This window comes from Hypanus sabinus, chromosome 27 (assembly GCF_030144855.1).
Source record: "Hypanus sabinus isolate sHypSab1 chromosome 27, sHypSab1.hap1, whole genome shotgun sequence".
Classification (NCBI taxonomy): Eukaryota; Metazoa; Chordata; class Chondrichthyes; order Myliobatiformes; family Dasyatidae; genus Hypanus; species Hypanus sabinus.
Window position 1 is genome coordinate 853,302 of NC_082732.1, and position 20,160 is coordinate 873,461.

At 46.3% G+C, this 20,160-nt stretch overlaps 1 protein-coding gene across 1 annotated transcript in view; it reads left to right on the forward strand.

Moving 5' to 3' along the window:
• The first annotated feature begins 701 nt into the window (after nt 1-701).
• LOC132381967 (ephrin type-B receptor 2) overlaps nt 702-20,160 on the forward strand; it is a 468,380-nt gene continuing 448,921 nt past the window's right edge. Inside the window, exon 1 of the mRNA XM_059951670.1 lies at nt 702-790. Coding sequence (XP_059807653.1) covers nt 736-790 — 55 coding nt within the window. The 5' untranslated portion in view covers nt 702-735. The remainder of the gene's footprint in view (nt 791-20,160) is intronic.

Here is a 20,160-nt window from a genome sequence, read left to right on the forward strand (position 1 = left end):
GAGATGCCAATCAGTGCAGTGTATTCCCTGGTATACCAAGAATTTTGCTGTCTCCATTAGTGCTCTGATTCTTTAGCCTGTGTAATCGGACAGAAGGAGGGAGCAGACTGCATTGGTCTACTATCTGAACTCCTCCAATACCGCTCAGTCCATTTCTGAGAATCTCACCAGACTGGAGTGGAAAAGGGCTGTTGAAACTGCCGCCAGGACACTGTGATGGTGCAAGTCTATAACCTCTTAGTACTTTGATAGAATTGCTTCTGTAAATATCTGGAATTAGAATCTGGATTTGGACATCCCCATATACGGAACTGTTTAGCCCCTGCCAGCACTTCTCAAAGCCACAGAGGTCCGATATCCATCACATCTGGAATCGCGCGGAGCTTCTGGCCAGCGCCAGGGGTTTGGCCATCAAACACATCTGGGTGATTGACAGATGCGGGAAGTACCACTGCGGTCAAATTTGGGGGGTGGAGAGATTTTACTTTGCGCGGAGATCTCCGTTGTTTCCTCGCGGTGTGTCAGGGTGGACGCTGTCCCGGGCTGGAAAATTGTACAGACACTCCCTACTGCCAGACCCGCCGCGCCGTGCGCGGGGGGAGCGTGAGAGGGGTGGTGCTGGGTGTGCAGCGTCCCTGGGCGAGGTGGCGGCCCCCGCTCCCGCCCCCGCTTCAGTCGGCGCTCCGCAGCGAAGCGGAGGGTCGCTGTCAGTGGCGCGGATCTCTCCCTCCCACAATGGGCATCCTGTGGATCTTCTGCCTGCTGTTCGCCGCCGCCGCCGCCCTGGAAGGTACCGCGCTGCTCCGTCTGTGTGTGCGTGTGGGTGGGCAAAGTTTGTGTTGGCGGGCGTTCGGAGCGAAGTGGTAGCGCGGCCGGAGAGCGGACTCCGACTCTCCAGCGGGCTGTGGGTCTTGGGAAGCCAAGCGGGGCACCGAGACACTGGGTTTAGCAAGCAGCTCTGTGCTGCTTGAAACGCCTTAGGAGAGAGAGAGTGTATGCATCAAAAGTTGTGTCCGTGCGCTGTCTTATTGTGTGCAATGTGATGTGATGGAGTGTCTGCTGGTGGGCTGCGGCTTTCGGAGTATTTCTGGACCCAACTCGGAGTCCGGGTCGTGAGTTCTCCTGCTCGGGAACCTCACTCTGCCTTCGGCGTGGTTCGGCGGTGCATCGCTGTGCTGTCGTCTGATGGGAATTATCCTGGTGCGGTCATGCTCGTGTTTCTGGGCGATTGGCCGGGGGTTGGGGGGCGGGGGGTCGACCGGAGCCCTAGCTCAGACTCTCTCCCCCTCAGCCGGGGCTCCGCTGTGCCCCGCTCCAAGGCGGTGGTGGGCGGGCGCTGTCCAGGTGTATGTGTGAGAGAGAAATATCGACTGAAGCTCTTCACGAGGCCGGCATCTCTCCAGACAATTCAGTACTTTGGTCCATCGGATGCAGCTGTTGCTTTTTCGGTGTATTATTTAGGGAATTGTGACTCCGATGACCCGTTGACTCCATTTGAATTCATCATGTTGACCCTTAAAATGTATTAGTGTTAGCCCACGGGGCAGCAGGTTCTACGTTCTCGGTGGTGGGGGGGGGGGGGGAGAGGGGGGGAGGGGGTTGGGGGGGGGGTGGAAATTCCCGTCGTCTGCTGCTGACCACATTGGCTGTTTTCAACAAATGTGTACCCTACTGGCCAGAGGGTTACACTTCTAATCTTTGAATCTAGATCGCAGAATGTGTATTTTTAATAGCGTAGCCTTTGTGCTTTGTGCGGGTTGAAATGTTCATAAATGTTCCATGTCTGGATGATACATTCTGTAACCTGGAAACAATGAAGGGGTTGGTTGTCATCAGAGCATGTGAATGTGTCATTTAAAATTCAACTTGCGAATTTGTGTATATTGTGAAAACTTTCATTAATATGAGGAACATCCATCTGCAGCACTTGTTCTCGTACAGTCAGGCATGCTAGGAAGTAAGAGGCCATAAATTCAGTAGTTGTATCTCTAGTTTTCAGTTTGTAATCTCCCAGACGATATTGTTTCAGGTAGACATTTGCCTTGCATCTTTTCAATGTAGTTGTTGTAAGAGAAGGTGTGGTACAAGATTACTTTGAGGTTTAAAAAAACGGTTTGTGTAGTGAATGAGATAGTGTCTTTCTAGCTGTTAACCTTTCTATTTGTATGATGGTTGTACAGGTGATTATTTGAGGTTGGTTCAGGTTAACAACACAATTGTCTGTCAGTCTAGCAGTACAGCTCAATGTGTGGATCTGGATAAAGTCTGCTGCATGTGCAGGGTGCTGATACATGTGCAGGGTGCTGATACATTGCTTGTGGCAGCCATGGCTGCCATTCCTCTAATTTCAATATAAAAACGAGAATTTGGATCATACAGGTTAATTCAGTGATTCAGCAACAGCTTCTTCCTCTCTGCTATCTGATTCCTAAATGGACATTGAACCCATGGACACTACCTCACTTTTTAAACATATTATTTCTATTTTTGCACAATTTTATCTATTCAATATACATATATTGTAATTGTTTTACTTATTAACATTTATTTATTTTTCTTCTATATTATGTATTGCATTGAACAACTGCTAAGTTAACAAATTTCAGAACACATGCTAGTGATAATAAATCTGATTCAGAATGGTCATTTGCAGATATTCAAAGGAAATGAGTTAAATTGAATGTTTATGCTTGAACAAGGAGTGAAGTGTTATTGCAGCTGACGTGTGTGATGTTCCACTGGCTTGCAGTTTGGAGCAGTAAGGCTTTATGGTGGTGCAGATACTTGCGGAGGTTAGTGCTCTTGGAGTTCCTGGTCAGGATTTGCTCCCACCATTACCTTTTGTTAAGATACTGCTCAAGCTCTTCATCAAACCTAGAGTGGATTCTTTGCTTTATGCTACAGACTTGCCTTTGCATTTGTACCTGACTTAATTATACCAAGGATTAGAGGTAGATAATACCAGGGATAATGTGGTTTACATTGAGCTGACACAAACCCAAAAAGTAATGATAACTTGAATGTAAGAAATATGGAAGAAATTGAATGTTTTAAGGCAAGTGACAAAACAACTTGACAGATAAATGAAGCATCAAAATGAATTTGGATCCATTGAATATTGTGACTTTGAAAAACAGAAACAATGGAGGGAACGATGCTTCTCTGTTCATAAACATGAGCAGTGAATATGCTTTCATCTGCATATCAGCAAATGATCAGAACTGTTCTTCACCTACAACTCTGAGGCAAAAAATTGCATCTTTGTTTTCTGGTGTTGAAAGGAAACTTCCTGCTTGCTGATTTCTTTATTTTCTTCCTCATCACATTTTAGACTGTATATGTCATCACAGGAGGGGTTCAGGGAGAATGCTAATGTTAAGCTGCCAAGCTATCATTTCCCTTTGTTCAACATTACTCGATAAATTTTGATGTGAGGTACAGACATGAGCCTGTTGCAGTAAATAACTTGGGGGCAGATTTGTAGTTTGTAGTTTTAATGAATTGCTGAAAATAAAATTAATTCATTCGCTTCTCAAATTGGTGTTTATGCTTTCAGGCCAGTGATTCTCAGTATTGTCACAACTCACTGCCCTGTAACGGGAAGGCCAATAGCTGGGAGTTGCTGCATATCCTCCTTGCACTCCATGGGGTTTCTTTTGTACACCTCTAGCAAGAGCAAATACCATCCATTTTCAGGGAAACAGAGATTTTCAACACACAAGCTGCATACAATACACCCTCATGTGTATTTTGAGTTCACTCAAAATCACATGAGTTGCATGTTTCTATTTATTGTAAATGAAGTGAAGGATTTGAGCAGGAATGCATTCCGAGTTGATAGTTTTGAAGGGGGTGGACATTGTAAATGGAAAACAAAATATGGATACTGTGTAATTTATGAATGGGATAGACTTGTAAGGTTAAGCGCAAACCATGGATATCACATACTTACATTTGTGAGGTGTAGTGGAATCACTACGAGGTGGTGGTAAAAGGGATTGTGTGGTTCCAGGGTGATGAATTAAATACTGAGGAAGCAAACAGTGATGGATCAGAGATAGCTGAGTTGCACAAGACTTCGGCAGTGGTGCATCCTACAAGCCTGCTGGTGATGCATTACTGTCAGGATACATTTGGACTGTGCAGTAATAAATCGTGCTGCAGCATTCCAGATAAGGTAGTTTAGTGACAAAAGCCATGGGGATGGAACGTGCAGCTTTTGAACATTACAATTCAAAACTGTTTACGTTCCTTTGCTGAATGTGATGTATGTAATATTGATCTTTTCAGTATGCTCATAACAACAGAAATACTCTGAGATAGAGAGGGATTATTGGGAAGCTGCTCTTTCTGGACCACACCTACTGCCAATCTAAATTATTATATGAAAATAAGTCTGAAATCAGAGTGACCTGGGGTGATGAGGTGTGTTTGATACTAACTTTATCAATTCAGTGTTGGCTTATTTGAAACATTGTTACTTTTGCCTCCAAGGTTGCCAGGATCACCTGCTGGGGAAATAGTGTTGTGGCTGCTGGCATGAGTTAGCCCAGGGCAGTTCACAAAGTTGCCATTGATTCAATACTAATTGATATTTGTGTTCTAATTTCAGGCAAATTAGGTTTCTGTTGGAAATGAGCCATATTAAACAATATTTTGTGAGTCATGATAGTGTGATTGTACTTGCCCAAAACATTACTGTAGTTTGAAGTGACTGTGCAAATCTACCTTGTAGATATAAGGTGAGTGGGAGTCAAAAATGTCACGATAGATAAATCGGTTACTGTCTCCACCACAAGACTGCCACACTTTGGTGCATTGATTTCTATTGCAATGTGCACTTACGAATTCAACACAACATTAGAATTGGGGCAATTACAGAAATTAATATCATCATTTGAGCAGGGTACGCTTGAGGGGAAGTAGCAACGTTCTTGAATTATTGAACTAGTAATTCAGAGGAAGGGGCTAATAAGCTGTAGAAAATGAGCAACATAAAATCTGGAGGAGCTGGCATCTATGGAGGGAAATGGATAGCTCTGTGTGTCCATAGACATGAGTTCTGACCCTATGAGGGAGGCTACAGAAATCAATTAATTAAATAAATCTGGGAAGGGAGAAGAGGGAAGTTAATACATGTAATAGTAACCAACAAAGAACCATAGAACATTACAACACAGAAACAGGCCCTTCAGTCCTCCTTGGCTGTGCCAAACCATTTTTCTGCCTAGTCTCACTGAGCTGCACATGGACCATATCCCTCCATACCCCTCTCATCCATGTACCTGTCCAAGTTTTTCTTAAATGATAAAAGTGAGCCCGCATTTACAAATTCATCTGGCATCTCATTCCACACTCCCACCACTCTCTGTGTGAAGAAGCCCCCCCACCAATGTTCCCTTTAAACTTTTCCCCCTTCACCCTTAACCCATGTCCTCCAGTTTTTTCCTCCCCTAGCCTCAGTGGAAAAAGTCTCTATCTATACCCATCATAATTTTATACACCTCTATCAAAATTCCCCTCATTCTTCAAAGCTCCAGGGAATGAAGTCCTAACCTATTCAACCTTTCTCTGTAACTCAGTTTCTCAAGTCCCAGCAACATCCTTGTAAATCATCTCTGCACTCTTTCAACCTTACTAATATCCTTCCTGTAATTCGGTGACCAAAACTGCTCACAATACTCAAAATTTTGGCCTCACCAATGTCTTATACAACCTCACCATAACATTCTAACTCTTATACTCAGTGCTTTGCTTTATGAAGGCCAATATACCAAAAACTCTCTTTATGACCCTATCTACCTGTGATGCCATTTTTAGGGAATTTTGTATCTGTATTCCCAGATCCTTCTGTTCTACTGCACTCCTCAGTGTCCTACCATTTACATTGTATGTTCTACCTTGGTTTGTCCTTCCAAAGTGCAATACCTCACACTTGTCTGCATTAAGCTCCATCTGCCATTTTTCTACCTATTCCTCCAACTGGTCCAAATCCCTCTGCAAGCTTTGAAAGCATTCCTCACTGTTCACGACACCTCCAATCTTTGTATCATCAGCAAATTTGCTGATCCAGTTTACCACATTATCAACCACATCATTGATATAGACGACAAATAACAATGGACCCAGCACTGATCCTTGTGGCACACCACTAGTCACAGGCCTCCACTCAGAGAAACAATCCTCCATTACCACCGTCTGGCTTCTCCCATTGAGCCAATGTCTAATCCAATTTACTAACTCTCCATGGATACCTAGCAACTAAATTTTCCTAACTAACCTCCCATGGGGGTCCTTGTCAAATGCCTTACTGAAGTCCATGTAGACAACATCAGCTGCCTTCCCTTCATCCACTTTCCTTGTAACCTCCTCGAAAAACTCTAATAGATTGGTTAAACGTGACCTACCATGCACAAAGCCATGTTGACTCTCCCTAATAATTCCCTGTATATCCAAATTCTTGTAGATCCTATCCAATAATTTACCCACTACTGATGTCAAACTTACCGGCCTGTAATTTCCCGGATTACTTCTAGAGCCTTTTTAAAACAACAGAACAACATGAGCTGTCCTCCAATCCTTTGACACCTCACCCGTAGATACCGACATTTTAAATATATCTGCCAGGGCCCCTGCAATTTCAACATTAGTTTCCTTCGAGGTCTGCGAGTATACCCTGTCAGGTCCTGGGGATTTATCTACTCTGATTTGCCTGAAGATAGCAAGCATCTCCTCCTCTTCAATCTGTATAGGTTCCATGACCTCACTACTTGTTTGCCTTATCTCCATTGACTCCATGACAGTTTCCTTAGTAAATACAGATGCAAAAAATCCATTTAAGATCTCCCCCATTTCTTTTGGTTCCATACATAGCCAACCACTCTGATCTTCAAGAGGACCAATTTTATTCCTTACTATCCTTTTGTTCTTAATATACTTGTAGAAGCTCTTAGGATTATCCTTCACCCCGACTGCCAAAGCAAACTCATGTCTTCTTTTATCCCTCCTGATTTCTTTCTTAAGGATTTTTTTTGCACATTTTATACTCCTCAAGCACCTTATTTGCTCCTTGTTGCCTATACATGTTGTACATCTCTCTCTTCTTCTTTATCAGAGTTCCAATATCCTTTGAGAACCAAGGTTCCTTATTCTTAATCACTTTGCCTTTAATCCTAACAGGAACATACAAACTCTGCACTCTCAAAATTTCTCCTCTGAAGGCCTCTCGCTTACAAATCACATCCTTGCCAGAGAACAGCCTGACCCAATCCATGCTTTTTAGATCCTTTCTCATTTCTTCAAATTTGGCCTTTTTCCAGTTTAGAACCTCAACCCGAGGACCAGATCTATCTTTATCCATGATGAAGTTGAAACTAATGGTGTTATGATCTTTCGTCCCTGTCCTAACTCGTTTCCTAATAGGAGATCTAATATTGCATCCTCTCTAGCTGGTACCTCTATATATTGATTTAGAAAACTTTCCTGGACTCATTTTACAAATTCTAACCGTTCCCTCAATATTAAGTATGCCCCCCAAATACTGTCGGGGGTGGGGGCCCAGATATCTGGCTCTGTGGTTCAGAAGGGAATGGGGGAGAAAAGGAGTGCAATGGAGAGTAGAGATACCTTAATTAGAGGATCAGAAAGCAGATACTGTGGATGTGAAAGAGACACTCTGATGACACTCAGGTGCCAGGATCAGTGATGCCTCAGTTTTTGTGTCCATGGCATTCTAAAGGGGGGAGGGTAAACAACTGGAAGTCATGGTACATAATGGTACCAACAACATAGGTAGGAAAAGGGAGGAAGTCCTGATCAGAGAATATTGGGAGTTAGGCAGAAAGCTGAAAAGCAGTGCCTCCAGGACAGTAATCTCTGGAATGCTGAACAGGATCATTTGGCAGGCGAATTCATACTGAGAAAATGGTGCAGGGGGCAGGAGTTCTGATTTCTGGATCATTGGGATCTCTCCTGTTGAAGATACGGCCTGTACAAAAACGATGGGTTACATCTGAACCTGATGGAGACCAATATTCTTCCAAACCGGTTTGCTAAAGCTGCGGGGATGATTTAAACTCATTTAGCAGGCTGAAGTTGGGGCAGTTGGTATATAACTAGATATATTTTGTAGTGAGATTGAGGAAGGACAGGTAGATGATAGGGTAAAATTGCAGTTAGTATGATGAGTTAAAGTATAATGGGGACCCAAGTCAAAAAGGATGATGAATACAGGACTGAAGATGTTATATTTGAATGCATGCAGTATATGGAATAAGATAAATGATCTTGTGTCACAGTTAGAGATGGAATGTTGTGATCAGATGTGATATTGTAAGCATATCTGAGTCGTGGCTGAATGAAGATCACAGTTGAATTTTAACCTTTAAGAATACATATTGTATCAAAAGGACGGGCATGGAGGCAGAGTGGGTGGGGAGGCTCTTTTGGTAAAAAAATTGAAATCAAATCTTTGGAAAGAGGTTGCAAAGGATTAGAAGACGTAGACTCCTTGTGGGTAGAGTTAAGAAACAGCAAGACTTAAAAAAAAAAGACCCTGATGGTAGTTATATACAGGCTCCTGACAGTAGTCAGTATGTTGGTTACATATTACAAAGGGAGGTAAGTAGAAGGCATGTAAAATGATCAATTTTGCAGTAATCATGGAGGATTTTAATATGCAGGTGATTGGGAAAATCAGGTTGGTTCTGGATCCCAAGAGAGGGAACTTGTAGAATGCCTATAACAGGGCTTTTCAGAGCAGCTTGTGGCTGAATCCGTCAAGGGAATAGCAATTCTGGATTAGGTGTTATGTAGTGAACCAGATTTGATTAGGGAGCTTAAGGTGACGGAGCCATAAAGAGACAGTGATCATAAAATGATAGAATCCACCCTGTGGTTTGAGAAGGTGAAGCAAAAATTAGATGTATCAGCATTATAGTGGAATAAAAGGAATTACAGAGGCATGAGAGAGGAGCTGGCCAAAGTTGATTGGAAGGGGAAACCAGCAGGGATGATGGCAGAACAGTAATGAACGCACATGATAGATATATCCCCAAGATGAAGTATTCCAGAGGGAGGATGAAGCAACCGTGGCTGACATGCGAAGTCAAAGACAGCATAAAAGCAAAAGAGAGGACATATGCAAATATAGAAATTAGTGAGAGGTAGAGGATTGGAAAGTATTTAAAAACTAATAGAATCCAATTAAAGCAGTAAAGAGAGAAAAGATTAAATTTGAAGGCAAGTTAGCCAGTAATATAAAAGAGGATGCAAAAAATTTTTTTCAGGTAAATAAAATGTAAAAGAGAGGTCAGAGTGGATATTGAACTGCTGAAAAATGATGCTGGAGAGGTCGTAGTGGGGAATAAATGAATAGCAGAAGAAAATAAGCATTTTGCATTCACCTTCACTGTGGAAGAGTAGAATGCCAGAAATATGAGAGTGTTGGGGCAGAAGTGAGTGTCATTACTGTTACTAAGGGTGAGGTGCTTGGAAAGCTGAAACGTCTGAAAGAAGGGAGATATTACCTGGGTTAGGTGGCTGCATCCCAGGGTCATGGAAGAGGTTGTGAAGGCATTAGTGATGATCTTTCAAGAATCACAGGATTCTGGAATGGTTCGGGAGGACTTGAAAACTGCAAATGTCAGTCCACTCTTTAAGAAAGGTGAGAGACAGAAGAAAGGACATTATACGCCAGTTAGCCTGACTTCACTGGTTGGAAAGATGATGAAGTCTATTATTAAGGATGAGTTTTTAAGGTAATAGGAGGCACATGGTAAAACAGACCAAGGTCAGCATGGTATTCTAAAGGGGAAATCATCCCTGACAAATTTGTTGGAATTCTTTCAGGAAATGACAGGTAGGATGGACAAATGAGAGACAGTGAATATTGTTTATTTGGAATTCAGAAGACCTTTAACAAGGTGCCATACATGATAAAAGTCGATGGTATTAGACCACAAGACATAACAGAAGTAGGCCCATTGAGTCTGTTTCTCCATTTCATCATGGCAGATCCATGTTGTTCTCAACCCTATTTTCTGGCCTTTTCCCCATAATCTTGGATGCCTTGACTAATCAGGAACCTTAAATATACCAATGACCCAGGATCCATAGTTCTCTGTGGCAAAGAATTCCACAAGATCACCACTCTTTGGCTAACAAAATGTTTTCTCATTTCCTTTCTAAATCAATGTCCCTCTATTCTGAGGTTGTGCCCTCTTACCCAAGACTCCCATGCCGTAGGAACTCAGCATGACTGAGCATCCTACAATATGGGAAGTGCTGAGATGCTTTGTAGGAACTCAGTACGCAACACCCAATCCAGGGTGGCTGGTCCCCTAGTGGGCTCAACCACAAGCTGCTCTAAAAAGGCATCTCTTAGGCATTCTTCAAATTCTGTGTCTTTGGATCCAGCACCAACTTGATTTCCCCAATCTACCTGCATATTGAAATCCCTCATTACTATCGTAACATTTCCTTTTTGACAAGCCTTTTCCATCTTCTGTTGTGATTTGTAGCCTATATCCTGGCTACTGTCTGGAGGCCTGTCTGTAACTCTTATCAGGTCTTTTGACCCTTGCAGTTTCTTAACTCTACTAACAAGGATTCTATTTCTTCTGATCCTATGTCACCTCTTTCAAAAAAATTACCAACAGAATCACCTCACCCCCTTTACTACCTGCCTGGCTTTTGATGCAGTGTGTATCCTTGGATGTTAAGCTCCTAACTATAATCTTATTGAGCCACAATTTAGTGATGTGCAGAACCTCAAGCCTGGCAATCTCTAATTACCTTATTCCATATACTGTGTGCATTGAAATATAACACTTCAATCCTGTACTCATCACCCTTTTTGATCTTGTCCCAATGAAACCCTGCAATTCATCTCACTGACTGCAATTTTTCCCTGTTATCTGCTTGCCCTTTTGACAGTTTTACTGCATACTGCCTCTGGTGTTTATCAACTGCCCCATCTTCAGCCTCATCATTCTGGTTCTCACCCCTGCCAAATTACTTTAACCCCCCCCCCCCACCCCCAGCAGTTATAACAAACCTGTTCACCTGGATATTGGTCCCCATCAGGTTTGGGTGTAAACCATCCCTTTTGTGTCTTTGGAAGAGAAATCTGAAGCCCTGCACTCTGCATGAGTTCCTCAATTGTGCATTCATCTGCTAAATCATCCTGTTCTCACTCTCAGTGGTGCATAGTACAGGTATCAATCTATCCTGGAGGTTCTGTTCAAAGCTTTCTACCTAGCTCCTCAAATTTTCTCTTCAGGACCTCTTCCCTTTTCCTATCTATACCATTGGTGGCAAAAGGTACCAAGACTTCTGACTCTTCATCCTCTCCCCTTTAGAATACCTTCAGTGTTACAGGAAAGGTGCTGGCATGCATGGAAGGTTGACTGATTGGCAGAATGCAAAGTGTGAGAATAAAGGGGGCCTTTTTCTGGTTGGCTACCGCTGACTAGTAGCTTGCTGCCTGGGCTGGTGTTGCTTCTTTTCATGTTATATGACAATGATTTGGATGAAGAAATTGTTGGCTTTGTGATCAAGGTAGGTGAGGGGGTAGGTAGTGCTGAGGTAGTAGTGTCCACAGAAGAACTCGGACAGTCTTGGTGAATGGGCAAAGAAGTGGCAAGTGGAATGTAGTGTAGGGAAGTGCTTGGCCAAGCACTTTCACAGAAGGAATAAATGTGTGGACTATTTTCTAACTGGGGAGAAAATTAAAAAATCTGAGGTGCAAAGGGACTTGGGAGTTCTTGTGCAGGATTCCCTAAAGTTTAACTTGCAGGTTGAATCAGTAGTGAGGAAAGCAAATGCAATGTTAGCATTCATTTGGAGAGGACTATTATACAGAAGCAAGGTTGTATTGCTGCTTTATGAGGCATTAGTCAGGGTACATTTGGAGTATCATGAGCATTTTTGGGCCTCTTGTCTAAGATATGTGCTGACATTGGAGAAGATGTAGAGAAAGATCGCGAGAATGAAAGGGTTAATGTATGAGGTTTGATGGCTTTGGGATTGTACTTTCTGGAGTTTAGGAGAATGAGTGGGGATCTCATTGAAATCTATTGAATATTGAAATATCTAGAAAGAGTAGATGTGGAGAAGACGTTTCCTATGGTGGGGGAGTCTAGGACCAGAGGGCACAGCCTCAGAATTGAGGGAAGTCCATTTAGAACACAGATAAGGAATTTCATTAGCCAGATGATGGTGAATCTGGAATCTGTAGAGGCCAAGTCATTGGCTATATTTAAGGCAGAGTTTGGTAGGTTCTTACAGAGCTTCACAGGTTACAGGGAGATAACAGAAGAATGGGATTGAGAGGAACAATAAATCAGCCATGATGAAGTGGTGGAGCAGAGTCGATGGGCTGAATGATCTAATTCTGCTCCCATGTTTCATGTTCATATGGTTTTATTAAGCAGTTTTCTTAAACACATTCACCAAAATTCTCATAATTTACCTTGCACATCTTTTGGGATTAAAGCAAAGATGATAAGTCACAAGGCAGCCTGCTGCTTTAAGATTAAATTTTCAATTTTGGCATCAAGTTAGAAGACAGACTTGGCAGTCTCATACAGATTACATTGCAAGCTTAAATTTTAAAACAGCATTCACCAATCTTTAGTGTATAATCCAGAGAATTTGATCCACTTGACCATCAGGCTGACAGTAGTCATTTAACAGACCCAGCTGAGGCATGGCAAATATCTGTTACCCTAACAGTGAGCACAACATTGTTGCAGTTTGGACTTTGGTGTTCAATTCTGGCAGCGTCTGTAAGGAGTCTATACACCCTCCCTTGGAATGTGCGGGTTTTTCCTGAGTGCTCTGGTTTCCACCCGCAGCTCAATGGCATACTGCATAGCTTAATGAGTCATTGCAAGTTGTCCCTATAAGGTTGGGATTAATTAGGTTTGTCAGTGGGGGAGAGGAGCTTCGAACGGCCAGAAGGCCCTATTCTGTGCTATATTGTTAAATAATCAGCGGATGGGAAATAATGAATAAGAATTTCAAGGGGCATGACTGATCTACCTTGGAAAGGCTGGAATTAATTAGGGTAGTTGGTATTAATTTGTTGGTGGGAGATTTTGCTTGGATATATTAAATAAAGTTTTTGAACATATTGATATACATAGTGTTGTAGTAAGAGTTGTTTTCAATGACTTCACTGCAGCTTTTGATGTAGTCTAAAAGGGGTTCCATGGAAAATTGGATCCAAGACAGAGGAAGATGTTGGAGCATTGTTTTTCGTGATCAGGCAGCATTGTACACAGGAACCAGTGCTGGAATACATGCTGATTGCTGTGTATAACTTTGTTGTATATATAAGAGGTTTTATTACTGAGGTTGTGGAGAATAGAAATTGATAGCTTAGGATAGATCTTGAGGAGATAGTCTTGATAGAATGACATTGTTTAGCTGGTAACTTGGGCAAGGCAAAGGCAGATAGAATTTAATGTAGATAACTATGTGATGTTATATTTAAAGAGGCTTGATAAGGTTAGGGCATGTTCTGTGAGACCCAGGGAGTATTGAGGAAGAAAGTGATATTGGTGTATAAATTCAAAATATGTAAGGTGCGGCACAGGTAGATACTGTGGTTAAGAAGGTATGGGGTGCTGACCATTATTAAACAGGATGGGGGGGGGGATGGAGTATAATAGTGGAGATATCCTAGTCCAACTTTATATAAGTGTGGTAAGCTCACGACTGGGATATTGTGTGAATTTCTGGTTGTCACACCCTAGGAAGGATATGATTGCACTGGAGCTGGTGCAGGGAGATTCACTGTGATTTTGCCTGAGTGTGTATCAGCTATGAAAAAAGGCTGCAGCAAAAGAGACTGAGGGTGATCTGAAGGAAATGTACAATATGCCGAGAGACATTGATTTTTAGAACCTTTTTATTAAGTGATGGTAGCTGTTGATTAAGTGCAGGCAGTGGGTTTTCTGTGTGTGGGTACTCGGTGGTAGGCAGGGGGTTTTCTGTGTGTGGGTACTCGGTAGTAGGCAGTGGGTTTTCTGTGTGGGTTTTCGGTGGTAGTCAGTGGGTTTTCTGTGTGTGGGTTCTCGGTGGTAGTCAGTGGGTTTTCTGTGTGTGGGTATTCGGTGGTAGGCAGTGGGTTTTCTGTGTGTGGGTACTCGGTGGTAGGCAGTGGGTTTTCTGTGTGTGTGGGTACTCGGTGGTAGGCAGTGGGTTTTCTGTGTGTGGGTACTCGGTGGTAGGCAGTGGGTTTTCTGTGTGTGGGTACTCGGTGGTAGGCAGTGGGTTTTCTGTGTGTGGGTACTCGGTAGGCAGTGGGTTTTCTGTGTGTGGGTACGGTGGTAGGCAGGGGGTTTTCTGTGTGCGGGTACTCGGTGGTAGGCAGTGGGTTTTCTGTGTGTGGGTACTCGGTGGTAGGCAGTGGGTTTTCTGTGTGTGGGTATTCGTTGGTAGGCAGTGGGTTTTCTGTGTGTGGGTACTTGGTGGTAGGCAGGGGGTTTTCTGTGTGTGGGTATTCGGTGGTAGGCAGGGGGTTTTCTGTGTGTGGGTACGGTGGTAGGCAGTGGGTTTTCTGTGTGTGGGTGCTCGGTGGTAGGCAGTGGGTTTTGTGTGTGTGGGTACTCGGTGGTAGGCAGTGGGTTTTCTGTGTGTGGGTACTCGGTGGTAGGCAGTGGGTTTTCTGTGTGTGGGTACTCGGTGGTAGGCAGTTGGTTTTCTGTGTGTATGTGCTCGGTGGTAGGCAGTGGGTTTTCTGTGTGTGGGTACTCGGTGGTAGGCAGTGGGTTTTCTGTGTGTGGGTACTCGGTGGTAGGCAGTGGGTTTTCTGTGTGTGGGTACTCGGTGGTAGGCAGTGGGTTTTCTGTGTGTGGGTACTCGGTGGTAGGCAGTGGGTTTTCTGTGTGTGGGTACTCTGTGGTAGGCAGTGGGTTTTCTGTGTGTGGGTACTCGGTGGTAGGCAGTGGGTTTTCTGTGTGTGGGTACTCGGTGGTAGGCAGTGGGTTTTCTGTGTGTGGGTACTCGGTGGTAGGCAGTGGGTTTTCTGTGTGTGGGTACTCGGTGGTAGGCAGTGGGTTTTCTGTGTGTGGGTACTCGGTGGTAGGCAGTGGGTTTTCTGTGTGTGGGTACTCGGTGGTAGGCAGTGGGTTTTCTGTGTGTGGGTACTCGGTGGTAGTCAGTGGGTTTTCTGTGTGTGGGTACTCGGTGGTAGGCAGTGGGTTTTCTGTGTGTGGGTACTCGGTGGTAGTCAGTGGGTTTTCTGTGTGTGGGTACTCGGTGGTAGGCAGTGGGTTTTCTGTGTGTGGGTATTCGGTGGTAGGGAGGGGGTTTTCTGTGTGTGGGTACTCGGTGGTAGGCAGTGGGTTTTCTGTGTGTGGGTACTCGGTGGTAGGCAGTGGGTTTTCTGTGTGTGGGTATTCGGTGGTAGGGAGGGGGTTTTCTGTGTGTGGGTACTCAGTGGTAGGCAGTGGGTTTTCTGTGTGTGGGTACTCGGTGGTAGGCAGTGGGTTTTCTGTGTGTGGGTACTCTGTGGTAGGCGGTGGGTTTTCTGTGTGTGGGTACTCGGTGGTAGGCAGTGGGTTTTCTGTGTGTGGGTACTCGGTGGTAGGCAGTGGGTTTTCTGTGTGTGGGTACTCGGTGGTAGGCAGTGGGTTTTCTGTGTGTGGGTATTCGGTGGTAGGGAGGGGGTTTTCCGTGTGTGGGTACTCGGTGGTAGGCAGTGGGTTTTCTGTGTGTGGGTACTCTGTGGTAGGCGGTGGGTTTTCTGTGTGTGGGTACTCGGTGGTAGGCAGTGGGTTTTCTGTGTGTGGGTACTCGGTGGTAGGCAGTGGGTTTTCTGTGTGTGGGTACTCGGTGGTAGGCAGTGGGTTTTCTGTGTGTGGGTACTCGGTGGTAGGCAGTGGGTTTTCTGTGTGTGGGTACTCGGTGGTAGGCAGTGGGTTTTCTGTGTGTGGGTACTCGGTGGTAGGCAGTGGGTTTTCTGTGTGTGGGTACTCGGTGGTAGGCAGTGGGTTTTCTGTGTGTGGGTACTCGGTGGTAGGCAGTGGGTTTTCTGTGTGTGGGTGCTCGGTGGTAGGCAGGAGGTTTTCTGTGTGTGGTTACTCGGTGGTAGGCAGTGGGTTTTCTGTGTGTGGGTACTCGGTGGTAGGCAGTGGGTTTTCTGTGTGTGGGTACTCGGTGGTAGGCAGTGGGTTTACTGTGTGTGGGTACTCGTTGGTAGTCAGGAAGTTTCCTGTGTGGGTACTCGGTGGTAGGCAGTTGGTTTTCTGTGTGTGGGTACTCGGTGGTAGGCAGTGGGTTTTCTGTGTGTGGGTACTCGGTGGTAGGCAGGGGGTTTTCTGTGTGTGGGTACTCGGTGGTAGGCAGTGGGTTTTCTGTGTGTGGGTACTCGGTGGTAGGCAGTGGGTTTTCTGTGTGTGGGTACTCGGTGGTAGGCAGTGGGTTTACTGTGTGTGGGTACTCGTTGGTAGTCAGGAAGTTTCCTGTGTGGGTACTCGGTGGTAGGCAGTTGGTTATCTGTGTGTGGGTACTCAGTGGTAGGCAGTGGGTTTTCTGGGTGTGGGTATTCGGTGGTAGGCAGGAGGTTTTCTGTGTGTGGTTACTCGGTGGTAGGCAGTGGGTTTTCTGTGTGTGGGTATGCGGTGGTAGGAAGAGGTTTTTCTGTGTGTGGGTACTTGGTGGTAGGCAGTGGGTTTTCTGTGTGTGGGTACTCGGTGGTAGGCAGTGGGTTTTCTGTGTGTGGGTACTCGGTAGTAGGTAGTGGGTTTTCTGTGTGTGGGTACTCGGTGGTAGGCAGTGGGTTTTCTGTGTGTGGGTACTCGGTGGTAGGCAGTGGGTTTTCTGTGTGTGGGTATTCGGTGGTAGGCGGTGGGTTTTCTGTGTGTGGGTACTCGGTGGTAGGCAGTGGGTTGTCTGTGTGTGGGTACTCGGTGGTAGGCATTGGGTTTTCTGTGTGTGGGTACTCGGTGGTAGGCAGTGGGTTTTCTGTGTGTGGGTACTCGGTGGTAGGCAGTGGGTTTTCTGTGTGTGGGTACTCGGTGGTAGGCAGTGGGTTTTCTGTTTGTGGGTATTCGGTGGTAGGCGGTGGGTTTTCTGTGTGTGGGTACTCGGTGGTAGGCAGTGGGTTGTCTGTGTGTGGGTACTCGGTGGTAGGCAGTGGGTTTTCTGTGTGTGGGTACTCGGTGGTAGGCAGTGGGTTTTCTGTGTGTGGGTTGTCGGTGGTAGGCAGTGGGTTTTCTGTGCGTGGGTTCTCGGTGGTAGGCAGTGGGTTTTCTGTGTGTGGGTACTCGGTAGTAGGCAGTGGGTTTTCTGTGTGTGGGTACTCGGTGGTAGGCAGTGGGTTTTCTGTGTGTGGGTACACTGTGGTAGGCAGAGGGTTTTCTGTGTGAGGGTACTCGGTGGTAGGCAGTGGGTTGTCTGTGTGTGGGTACTCGGTGGTAGGCAGTGGGTTTTCTGTATGTGGGTACTCGGTGGTAGGCAGTGGGTTTTCTGTGTGTGGGTGCTCGCTGTTAGGCAGTGGGTTTTCTGTGTGTGGGTACTCGGTGGTAGGCAGTGGGTTTTCTGTGTGTGGGTACTCGGTGGTAGGCAGTGGGTTTTCTGTGTGTGGGTACTCGGTGGTAGACAGTGGGTTTTCTGTGTGTGGGTACTCGGTGGTAGGCAGTGGGTTTTCTGTGTGTGGGTACTCGATGGTAGGCAGTGGGTTTTCTGTGTGTGGGTACTCGGTGGTAGGCAGTGGGTTTTCTGTGTGTGGGTACTCGATGGTAGGCAGTGGGTTTTCTCTGTGTGGGTACTCGGTGGTAGGCAGTGGGATTTCTGTGTGTGGGTACTCGGTGGTAGGCAGTGGGTTTTCTGTGTGTGGGTAGTCGGTGGTAGGCAGAGGGTTTTCTGTGCGTGGGTACTCGGTGGTAGGCAGTGGGTTTTCTGTGTGTGGGTACTCGGTGGTAGGCAGTGGGTTGTCTGTGTGTGGGTATTCGGTGGTAGGCAGTGGGTTTTCTGTGTGTGGGTACTCGGTGGTAGTCTGTGGGTTTTCTGTGTGTGGGTATTCGGTGGTAGGCAGAGGGTTTTCTGTGTGTGGGTACTCTGTGGTAGGCAGTGGGTTTTCTGTGTGTGGGTATTCGGTGGTAGGCGGTGGGTTTTCTGTGTGTGGGTACTCAGTGGTAGGCAGTGGGTTTTCTGTGTGTGGGTACTCGGTGGTAGGCAGTGGGTTTTCTGTGTGTGGGTACTCGGTGGTAGGCAGTGGGTTGTCTGTGTGTGGGTTCTCGGTGGTAGGAAGGGGTTTTTCTGTGTGTGGGTACTCGGTGGTAGGCAGGGGGTTTTCTGTGTGTGGGTATTCGGTGGTACGCAGTGGGTTTTCTGTGTGTGGGTAGTCGGTGGTAGGCAGAGGGTTTTCTGTGTGTGGGTACTCGGTGGTAGGCAGTGGGTTTTCTGTGTGTGGGTACTCGGTGGTAGGCAGTGGGTTTTCTGTGTGTGGGTATTCGGTGGTAGGCGGTGGGTTTTCTGTGTGTGGGTACTCGGTGGTAGGCAGTGGGTTTTCTGTGTGTGGGTACTCTGTGGTAGGCGGTGGGTTTTCTGTGTGTGGGTACTCGGTGGTAGGCAGTGGGTTTTCTGTGTGTGGGTACTCGATGGTAGGCAGTGGGTTTTCTGTGTGTGGGTACTCGGTGGTAGGCAGTGGGTTTTCTGTGTGTGGGTATTCGGTGGTAGGGAGGGGGTTTTCCGTGTGTGGGTACTCGGTGGTAGGCAGTGGGTTTTCTGTGTGTGGGTACTCTGTGGTAGGCGGTGGGTTTTCTGTGTGTGGGTACTCGGTGGTAGGCGGTGGGTTTTCTGTGTGTGGGTACTCGGTGGTAGGCAGTGGGTTTTCTGTGTGTGGGTATTCGGTGGTAGGGAGGGGGTTTTCCGTGTGTGGGTACTCGGTGGTAGGCAGTGGGTTTTCTGTGTGTGGGTACTCGGTGGTAGGCAGTGGGTTTTCTGTGTGTGGGTACTCGGTGGTAGGCAGTGGGTTTTCTGTGTGTGGGTACTCGGTGGTAGGCCGGAGGTTTTCTGTGTGTGGGTACTCGGTGGTAGGCAGTGGGTTTTCTGTGTGTGGGTACTCTGTGGTAGGCAAAGTGTTTTCTGTGTGTGGGTACTCGGTGGTAGGCAGTGGGTTTTCTGTGTGTGGGTACTCGGTGGTAGGCAGTGGGTTTTCTGTGTGTGGGTACTCGGTGGTAGGCAGTGGGTTTTCTGTGTGTGGGTACTCGGTGGTAGGCAGTGGGTTTTCTGTGTGTGGGTACTCGGTGGTAGGCAGTGGGTTTTCTGTGTGCGGGTACTCGGTGGTAGGCAGTGGGTTTTCTGTGTGTGGGTACTCGGTGGTAGGCAGTGGGTTTTCTGTGTGTGGGTACTCGGTGGTAGGAAGTGGGTTTTCTGTGTGTGTGTACTCGGTGGTAGGCAGTGGGTTTTCTGTGTGTGGGTATTCGGTGGAAGGCGGTGGGTTTTCTGTGTGTGGGTACTCGGTGGTAGGCAGTGGGTTTTCTGTGTGTGGGTACTCGATGGTAGGCAGTGGGTTTTCTGTGTGTGGGTACTCGGTGGTAGGCAGTGGGTTTTCTGTGTGTGGGTACTCTGTGGTAGGCAGTGGGTTTTCTGTTTCCCGGTACTCGGTGGTAGGCAGTGGGTTTTCTGTGTGTGGGTACTCGGTGGTAGTCAGTGGGTTTTCTGTGTGTGGGTACTCGGTGGTAGGCAGTGGGTTTTCTGTGTGTGGGTACTCGGTGGTAGGCAGGGGGTTTTCTGTGGGTACTCGGTGGTAGGCAGTGGGTTTTCTGTGTCTGGGTACTCGGTGGTAGGCAGTGGGTTTTCTGTGTGTGGGTATGCGGTGGTAGGAAGAGGTTTTTCTGAGTGTGGGTACTTGGTGGTAGGCAGTGGGTTTTCTGTGTGTGGGTACTCGGTGGTAGGCAGTGGGTTTTCTGTGTGTGGGTACTCGGTAGTAGGCAGTGGGTTTTCTGTGTGTGGGTACTCGGTAGGCAGTGGGTTGTCTGTGTGTGGGTACTCGGTGGTAGGCTGTGGGTTTTCTGTGTGTGGGTACTCGGTGGTAGGCAGTGGGTTTTCTGTGTGTGGGTACTCGGTGGTAGGCAGTGGGTTTTCTGTGTGTGGGTACTCGGTGGTAGGCAGTGGGTTTTCTGTGTGTGGGTATTCGGTGGTAGG